This window comes from Pteropus alecto, unplaced genomic scaffold (genome assembly GCF_000325575.1).
Source record: "Pteropus alecto unplaced genomic scaffold, ASM32557v1 scaffold40, whole genome shotgun sequence".
Classification (NCBI taxonomy): domain Eukaryota; kingdom Metazoa; phylum Chordata; class Mammalia; order Chiroptera; family Pteropodidae; genus Pteropus; species Pteropus alecto.
This window is the reverse complement of record NW_006431919.1, coordinates 1,650,494-1,660,076: the sequence shown is the minus strand read 5'-3', so window position 1 is coordinate 1,660,076 and position 9,583 is coordinate 1,650,494. Positions and strand designations below refer to the sequence as shown.

Here is a 9,583-nt window from a genome sequence, read left to right as displayed (position 1 = left end):
TTTTTAGCAAGAATGCTTCATAGGTAGGGTGGGCCCCTCTGACTGCATCATGCCAGGGGGAGAGCCCAGTGCAGCTAACTCTTTCTCCCTCATGACAGCCCATGATGGACAGAAACAAGGCGGATGAACTCCCCAAGCTTCAGGTTGGCTTCATTGACTTCGTCTGCACCTTTGTCTACAAGGTGGGTCCTTTGTTTTCTCAGGCCCATGTCTTTGTCTTTGATAAATCTGGGGTTCCCAAATGACATCAGGAATAATAAACTCTGGCGAGTGACCAGTGGGTGGTATTTTACAAAGTGCTGCTCATCTGCAGTGGCGTCTGGTCCTCAGGTCAGCCCCCTGGGGTCTTGTGTGATTGTACACCCAGGCCAGGGACAAATGACCGAGCGAGGTTTCAGACAGGGAAGGGGGAAACGTAGCAGACATATGCCCTCCTAACTTCCCTAGCTGGCAGACGTGTAACGAAGAGTCAAAAAGTGATCTGGAATGTCTCCTTGAGCTCTTGCCCAAAGTGAACTTCTCCCTCTTGGGGAACCCGGGGCTTCCGATTCCATGTTATCGGTGCTGCCACCACCTCCCTTTGTTATTTTTACTTTGACCATGTTACACGAGTGGAGACAGAGGTCAGAGATGAGAAATGACAGGGTCAGCTGTGAGACAGGGCCAGGACGCCCGACCCCCAGTTCAGGGGAGGCTCTGTGAGCTACAGCCCTGCCGTTAAGAAGTGCACACACCCCCCGGGAGGAGGCACAGGCTCCTGGGGGTCCTCCAAGCAACAGGGCAGGGTAGTCGGTGCTCCCCACCATCGTCGGTAATATTATTAAACCGGGGAGACTGGGCTCAGTGCCCTACGTGCGTTACAACAGCCCTGGGAGGTAGGTATTATATTGTCCTGATTTCATGATTTCATGGGTAGGTGACCTGCCTACAGCTGGCCACACAGCTCATGGCAGAGCCTAGATCTGAATTCAGGCGGCTCTGAGCACAGCCAGCCCTGAATTTGACGTTCCTGCCTTGGGCAGATCTACTCTGCCTATCTTCATCTTCAGTTTCCTCACCTAGAAATCTGGGAGCAATGAGTCTTGTCTCCCACTTCACAGGAGCTTCTTGAGGATCAAAGAAGATAGGCACTTCATGAACTGTGATGGGCTGTGCTCAAGGCATTATTTTTATTCTTCGAGCTAAGAGAATTCACTCAAATATTTACTGAGTGTCTTTGCCTCGGAAGAGGCTTCCCTGAGGAGGTGACATCTAAGTGGAGGCCTCGGGGGAAAAAAGGGGAAGTCTGAGTGTTCCAGCCTCGGGGAGAGCTTGTGTGAAGCCCACAGAAGGCAGGACACACTCCAGCCACGGAGATTTGGAATGCCCGGAGGGTCCAGGATGGAGAAGCGGGTAGGGCACTGGGTCTGGAGGGGCACAAAAGCCATGTGAAGGGGGTCGTGCTTCACCCTGAAGGACAGGGGTTGCCACAGGAGGGCTTTAAGCAGGAGAGGGTTGGGATCTTGTTGACAGGAGGCTGTACAGCATCAGCATGCACACGCTGGGTGACAGGAAGCCTGCCACCCGCCCGGGCAGCTCATTCCAGGGCTGGACATTTCCAACTGTGCCTCGGCCTCGAGCCTGGACTCCGGGCTGTGGCCCCTGTGCCAGAGGCTCTCTCTCCTCTAGGAATTCTCCCGTTTCCACGAGGAGATCACTCCCATGCTGGACGGGATCACCAACAACCGCAAGGAGTGGAAAGCGCTTGCCGACGAGTATGATGCCAAGATGCAAGCTCTGGAAGAGGAGAAGCAGAAGCGGCAGGCCGCCAAGCAAGGTTTGTGGGAGAGGGACGGCAGGGGGCCCCGACCCCAACACTGAGCACTCACGGAGGGCCCAGCCTGGCCTCAGTGCCTCACACCCGGGGTCCCGTTCGGGCCTCCCCGGCACCTGTTAAAGTCCCATTCTACATAGGAGGGCTCTGAGCCTTGCAGAGGTGAACTATTGTGGCTGAGTCACACAATTACTAAGTGGCAGTGCCTGGTTCCCAAGATTAAGGTTCCCAGCAAGGGGTCCCCAACTGCCCCCAACCAGTGTAGGACAAATTCCAATTCTAAGGCTGTGGACATAGGGCCCTAGCCAGGGACAGAGGAGAAAACCTAGAATTATTGGTTAAAAGTAATTTTTGAGACCGCATTTCCAGCCTTCTGTCTGGTGTTTAAATCCTATCCATACCGTCATGGTTCTTTGCTTGCCCACTACCAGTGACGGAGGGCTCACTACCTTACATGAGAGCCTCATTCTGCACCACTGTTCGAAAGCTCTTCCTTAAGCTGGAATTGTTCTCCTTTCTGAAACTTCCACCTAGTGGCCATAGTCCTGCCTTCAGGAATCGAATCCCATCTCATCGCAGTCAACAGCATGGTCCTCCTTCCCTGAGTCATTTCTTTTCCTGGTTATGTGGCTGTGGTTCTCTCACGGGACAAGGCTTCAGGTCCCCACCCCACCCCGACTGCCCTCCTTTGCACGCTGTCCCTCTACACATGGTTCTAAGCATGGACACTGCCAGCTCTCCAGCTCTGCTCTGGGCAGTGTGGGCTGACTTTGAACTGGCGGCTGCAAATGTGGGGCCACTACATACGGTTTTGTGACTCATGCTTTGCGCAGCTCTAGGAGGTGTCTTATGTGTCACGGTCACCACGGATTTGTATCATAATCACAACTTTCCAGAAAATTGGCAGTGAAGTGTCCTGAGGAAGAAGTGTCTGTTTCTAATTTGCACAGATTGTCTCATGGGCTAGCAGCAGGTCTGTGCGAACTTAGCACCTGCGGATGTTTTTTGTTTGGCCTGCATTTTTTTTAATGGATATCTGATGTTTACATTTTTAAATGGGGATATTTCAAATTTTAAAAATCCAGATTTCCAGCATTTCTTTTTAAAAGATCACGATCTGGCCACATCAGTCTGGATTTCTGCATGACAACAATGAGCTGGAGCTGAGTGGCCACTGCCCCTCTTTAGATGGGACAGGGGATCGCTCCAGTTTGTCACAGTCCCCACAACTCCCTGTGACCTCCCAGACATGGGTGCCCAGTGTCGCCATTTATCATCACGATTGTCATTTTTCTTAGTGCAGAGAAGCATTCTTGGTTTCTCCGATTCCCCTCATACTTGGCTTGCCTTCTGCACGTGTACTTTATCTGTCGGTCTCTGGAAGCCCTTGAATTTGCAACCCTTGGTTCAAATCAGGGCAAAGGGGAAGCCCTCTGCAGCCTCCTCTCACCTGCTGTGTTCTCTTGCCTGTCTGCCCGCAGCAGCGGCAGGAAATCAGCCTGGGGGGAACCTTGGCCCAGGAGGGGGCGCACCTGCATCCAAGTCCTGCTGCGTCCAGTAGCACAACAGGGCCCCGCGGGCCAGAATGGCGCTGCCCTTCGTGAGAAGAGGTCGCCCAAGCCGGTGGCAAACTGCACGCCTTCTTGAGAAGTAGAAGAGTCATAGGATTTGAAAGCTGAATGAGAATTTAGCGTACATCTGATCTAGTGGCTTTCAAACGTTTGTTCAGCCCTGAGAACTTTTCATTGAGCTAAAACCAACATTGTAGCTTTCGTAGACATCAATTAAATATTTAATTAATGCCGGATTCACTTGCGTGCTTAAAATCATTTTTGTTCTTACACTTTCATTTTGTTATAAAATTTTTCATTGTCACAAGGAGAGAATTGTTTAATGAATCCCCACCTACCTATCACTGATTTCAAGTATCGAGATGTCGCTACATTTCCTTCATCTGCCCTTTTATATTTCTTTTTCAATTTTTTCTTCGCTGAAATATCTAAAAGCAAATTCCAGATATGTCATTTCACTTCATCTTTAAAGACATATGGGCACTTTCTAACAGAACCACATCATTATCCCATGCAAGAAACAAACATCTAATGCCCAGGTGTGGCAGATCCCGTGATGAACGGTTTAGACCCTTTCGTGAAGAGGGCAGGACTCGTGGCCTCGGTGGTTGGGAGAGCTGTCGGCAGACAGCCCTGCATCAGCCCCTTTGGGGATGACCTCAGCTGCGTGGAGACACGTTGCCTAAGGTCACACCCTTTCCCAAGGTGGCCTGCATCCTGTGACTATGTTATTATGCCAGGTGTTACGGGCTGGCCATCTTGGCCCGACATGGACACCTCTACAGGGCTCCTGTACCTTGTCGACTCCTCGTGGGGCTCCCCAGGGGTGTCGTTGGCTCACGCTGCTGCTCAGCCTCTCCCTCTCCTTTCCCTTCCCCTGGCGTCGGTTTTGGTTTTGAGGGCACTCCGTAATCACCTGGCAGCCCGAGTCCACTGCAGAGGCTGCCTGCTGAGGAACCCGCCTCCTGACAGCGGCCCTTAATCCAGCCTCCCCCACTGTAGCAAGTCTTTAGTCGGTTTGCTCGAATCTGATCCAAACAAGTTTTACGCTTTCAGTTGTTATGTCTCCAAGTCTCTTTTAATCTTTAACAGTGCTTCCTCCTTTTTCCTTTGCCAGTGACTTGTTGCAGGAACAGTGTCAGTTGTCCCCTATTCTGTATTTATCCATCTGCTTCCTTATGGTGGCGTATAACACGGTCCCTTGTTCCCGGTTCTCCTGTAAGTGGGGGTTGGCTCTAGACCTTCTCTTCCTCCCAAATAGGATGTCTTGTGGAAGCTAAGATATTAAAGTTGTCACTCAGGAGAGGAAATACGTGATTTCTCAAAACTGTTTGTAAACCATTGATCTACTCTAACCTCTCCCTTTTTAGATAAATGAGGAAACCGAAGGCCAGTGAGGGGATGGGCTGGGCAAAGTCCATGGCACCGTTCCCTGGCTTCCCTTCAGAAGCAGATGCCCAAGTCCACAGAGAACACAGTGTACAGGGTACGCGACACAGTGACTTCCAGAGCAGATCAGTCTGGGCTTCTGACACATGAGCCCTGCCCACATTTACAGGTCGTGTCAGGAGGGAGCTGGGTCTGGAACCCTCATCTTTTAATTCCCAAGCTACATTTTCTGCCCTCCTGAAATTGATACTCTCAGAGCAGTGGTCTTTTAAGCTAAGGCATGTCCCTACACATGTAGGGTTAAGCGGCAGGGTAAAGAGGAGAAATGTGTCACCCAGGGGCATATGGGTGATGCTGCTGGTCCAGGCTTTTTCTTGGACTGTTTCCCTCTGCTCTGCCTCATCCTGAGCCTTCTCCATCTGCCAAATGAGGGCCATAATCCTTGCCACGCCTCTCAAGGGCTGTGGTCAGCACCAAGCAAGACCACGCATGATGATTGTACCCAATGTCAATTAAGTGCCTCTGATGTCTTAGGTACTGTGCGCGACCTGATTTCATCCTCACGAAAACTCTATATTACTAGGGCAGAAGCTATTACTAGCCCAATGTATCACATGAGGAAGAGACTCAGAGAGGTTAAGAAAACTGCCCAAGGACACCCTGCTGATAAGTGGCAGAGTCAGGATCCAAAGCCAAGCAAGCTGATACCAGACTCCTGGCTTGTAACAATTTTCCCTGCACCATACTGCTTCTGAGAATCAGCCTTTTAGGACCTTTGAGTTCATCTAAGCAGATCATCTTGTTTCATAGTTGGGAATACCGGAGGCCAAAGAAGTGGCTTGTCCAAGTTTGCACAATACAGAAGTGGCAGAGCTGGGTCTCAAACGCACGTCTTGAGGCTCTAAATTTCCCATTTTATTCCTTGCATCATGAGATGCATCTTTGAAGGGATTAGATCTGTGACTCTGTGGCTCGGCTGCCTCCCCAGCTGTGTATAATCCTATAGATAGTTGCCTCTCACTCATCCGTCCTGCAATGGATGCAGAAGCGGCCCTGCTCTCCTAGAGTTCACCATCTGGTAAGGGGGTGACAGATACTGAGCAATCGATCACATAGATAACTTTTCTAAGGACCCCAGTTCATACCAGAGAACGCTGTCGCTGAGTGCAAACACCTCCATTCATTTTAAAAGGGAGCATCAGGGTGCATTCCCTTCCAACCAAAGAAATCCAAACAATTTCCAGATTGAAAAAATAAATCACCTGAACAATAAGAAACTAGTTTCTGTAGATAATAAAAAAATTGAGAACAGTCCGCACATAACATGGCATGGAATGGCTTATTGTACCTGTTCTTGTTTGTACGTAATTTTCTTCACCAATGTTTCAACCCTCTGGGGGCACATGGGTATCTTGCAGTCCAACTGGACTTAAAAAACACTAACGTTAAAGCAGCTTTAGGGCAAAATAAAGGCTAAACCCAAGAGTGTTTTGAAACTGAGGAAAAACTGAGAGTCTTGGAAAATGCCACTTCACTGCTCTTGCGGGGAGTAAGTGAGCAAAGGAAAAAGCTCCTCGTTCACCCAAATATGGCACACAATTCGAATCTGTTCTCCACGTCCTCTGACCAGAAATTGCTTTAGAGTTGTCAATTGGTGAGTGTTTTTGCCTGAAACCACGGTGTCAAAATCTCTTTCGGCACATTTATTTAGTGTGCTTGCATGGAAAAGCTAACACACCCAAACAAGGTCGTCCTGTTTAGAAAGTGGCACAGCTTTATAAAAGTCACAGCAAAAGCTGGTGATAGAATATGTGTTTCATGAGGTGAGTCTGAATGATTCATTACGACCCATGAAAAGTGCCGTGAAGGAAGAAAAGTGAGCTCAGAAAACCTCGGTGGGGTAGGGGACACACCTGGATCGGGTGACATTGAAACCAGAGGCCTTTTCCAGTTGGACAATAGAATATCCCTCAACAAGCACGCAGGGCTAAGAAAGAAAGACACACCTGGGCAGAGCTGTGGGTGGTATTTCCTTTTTAATCTCCATAGTGTATTTGTTAAGTTTATTTATAAGCAGATCACTTCACTATTTACAGTACATGAGCATAGAGATTCTACAGTTTTTGTGATGTAAACAATAACTCCGCAGTGGGAGTTTGAGAAAAGAAGCCAGTTCTGAAGTATTTACAGACGTTAAAATAGAACTTTATACTCACAGAATAATAATACATAGAGCGATTTGGTTAAATTATCTATGAAACTATAGAATCTGACAATGTACAAATACAGGAAAACATTTTCTCATTCAGAAGGTAGGACAGATAAATCACACCAGAAATAAAATAGGGACGATGACAACCACAATAATTAAAAGCAAAGAAGATTCCTTCCTTGCCTCTTACGGATAAAATATTTATATAAATAAGGACACAACCCAACAAAATGGAAAAAATATATAAAAATCCTCTACCAATTAAAAAAAATAGCAAAACTAAAACCTCAATTCCCAATCACTAGCAGTGTCCTTTATAAAACTAAAATTTAGCTTTCTATTATAAATAACAAAGCAGATGTGTCCCTCTGTGTAGGTGAAATTCTTGCACCTTTCTCAAGAAATGCATCAATGTAATTCCACACATACACACAAACACAGACAGGCATGCGGGCGCATGCGTGCACACAGACACACACACACACACACACACACACACACACACACACACACAGCCTTGCACTCACGCACCCCAGGCTGTAGTTCCTTGTTGAGCTTCCTAATAAATAATGCCCCCTACGGTAGTACCCCTGGGGATGCCCAAACCTCACAAGGTTAGCCATTCCCTGGTTTGACCCTGTCACAGAGCTGGGGAAAGTCCTGGCTTCCTATTGCTCAGAATTCTCTAGGCTGCGTAGTCACACCAAGAGAAAAAGATTTGAGTCCAAGATTTGGAAATGCTGGAACAGACCACAGGGACCACCTTGCCCAGATGATTAAGGCTAGCTACAGACACCGTCTCTTTAGAAATCTGGGGTTGGGGAGAGAGATCTTGTGTTGGTTTCAACATTAGCAGCTGCCTCTGGAAGAAGCAGATGCTCAAAGTCAACGCTAACACCACAGCACAAGGAGGTGAAGGGGGCGGGTGTTAATTTCCAGAGCAGATTGCACCAAGCCAGACTTTGGGATGGTCGTTCTCCCCAGAAACTATCTGGAAATCCAAGTGGCCCACTCCCCGTTCCACTGGCCACCCTGACCACGCACCCCTTGAGATTTCCAAGCTGTTCCGCCAGAATCGGAACATCCCTCAAGAAACAAAGTCGGAAATAGTTTATGACTTTTTATTCCTAACACAGAAACACTTGACAAGATTTTAAAATACAAAATATAGAAGCAAAAACAAACTAATGACAAAAAATAACCTATTTGGCTATTCGGTGGGCCATATCAAAAGCCATGGCCAGCTCCTACTCAGAATCCTGACATCTAACCTTTGCTTGTCCTGAGGGTACAATGTGGGCCACCTAGCAGAGGTTCACTTAACAGGGTCAGCAGCTGGGCTGCCAGTATTGCAGTTATAGTAAACCCCTCCCAGGCCCCTAGACACAGGGTCCACTCCTTCTCCTCTGCCCACAGGAGAGCTAGTAGGCTTCTCAGTCTGCGTGTTACACTGGGCTCTAAACACAGAGACAGTTCGCTCATGACATTACATTTCATTCCCAAAGTGGGTGTTGGACAGCAAGGTGGTGGAAAGGATTTATTTGCCTTCCATCTGAGTAGCTGGTGGATACAGTCTTTGGCCACTAGATGGCGACTAGACATTGATAAGGCAAAGTGCTGAGGTGGAAGCGAACCAATCCGTTCAAAAGTCACCCAGAGCAAGGCCAGCAAAGTGGAAAAGGAGGCTTTATTAGGCTCCCTTGAAGGATCCTTTGACAAAAAAATACAGCACAGAGGGGGTTCTAGCTACATAAACACTTCTTTGTGGTGCTTTTGCACAGCCTAGGGACCGACCACCTATAAAAGCGTATTTTCCAAGCCCCCGATTCAGGCAGTTGGATTTCTGCGCTGCTTATGGATGTGCAAGGCATTCTGATGAAACAGAATATCTGAAAATCTGTCCCCTCAAATCTCAAAGCTTCAGTCACCGCTGCTATACCATTAAAGAAACAAAAAAAACAAAAGCTGCCCTAAACATATGCAGCGTGATCAAGGCCTCCTGTCGCCCCATATGTTCTACAATCATTTGAAAGAAATGTGTGAAAAGTGCCTAAGTTAAGTTGTTTTGGAAAAAAAAAAAACAAAAAAAAAACAAAAAACAGTGTATTGCTAGTATTATCTGAGAGCAACAGAGAAACAGCCAAGTGGTCATGACATTCGGATTAAAAACTGTTTGGTGGGCATGATGACAAGGTTAATGTGAGATTCTTGACATCGCCACCTAGCCACGCTGGGGCTGAACTCACCATCCCCACCAGAAACTATGGCTTAGATCTGTCCTGGGGAGCTGGCCTCCTCCTATAAGGTAGCTCGGCCAGGACCGTGTGGGTTGGAATCTGCTGCTGGTTGGTTACCTTGCAGAGATCTTCACCCTGAACTTGAGCTGGGCACAGCCGGAGAAGGGAATCTGAGGCTCTCAGAGGTGAAAGGACTTGAAGATTCATCCCATCCAATATTCTCATTTACTAGATGAGTAAAGAGAGCCCAGGATCCCACAGAAAGGAAGAAACATCGAATTTCTCGCTCCGAGATGGCTTATAGTTAAATGACTTGCTCTGTAAATCCATTTCAATCAGCTGGGAGGCTTTTTTTTTTTTT

General features: G+C 47.9%; 1 protein-coding gene across 1 annotated transcript in view; it reads left to right on the top strand.

The window, feature by feature from the left end:
• PDE6A (phosphodiesterase 6A) overlaps positions 1–3,613 on the top strand; it is a 51,601-nt gene extending 47,988 nt beyond the window's left edge. The window contains exons 20-22 of the mRNA XM_006906388.2: positions 99–182; positions 1,669–1,816; positions 3,295–3,613. Coding sequence (XP_006906450.1) covers positions 99–182; positions 1,669–1,816; positions 3,295–3,374 — 312 coding nt within the window. The 3' untranslated portion in view covers positions 3,375–3,613. The remainder of the gene's footprint in view (positions 1–98; positions 183–1,668; positions 1,817–3,294) is intronic.
• The last annotated feature ends 5,970 nt before the right edge of the window (positions 3,614–9,583 follow it).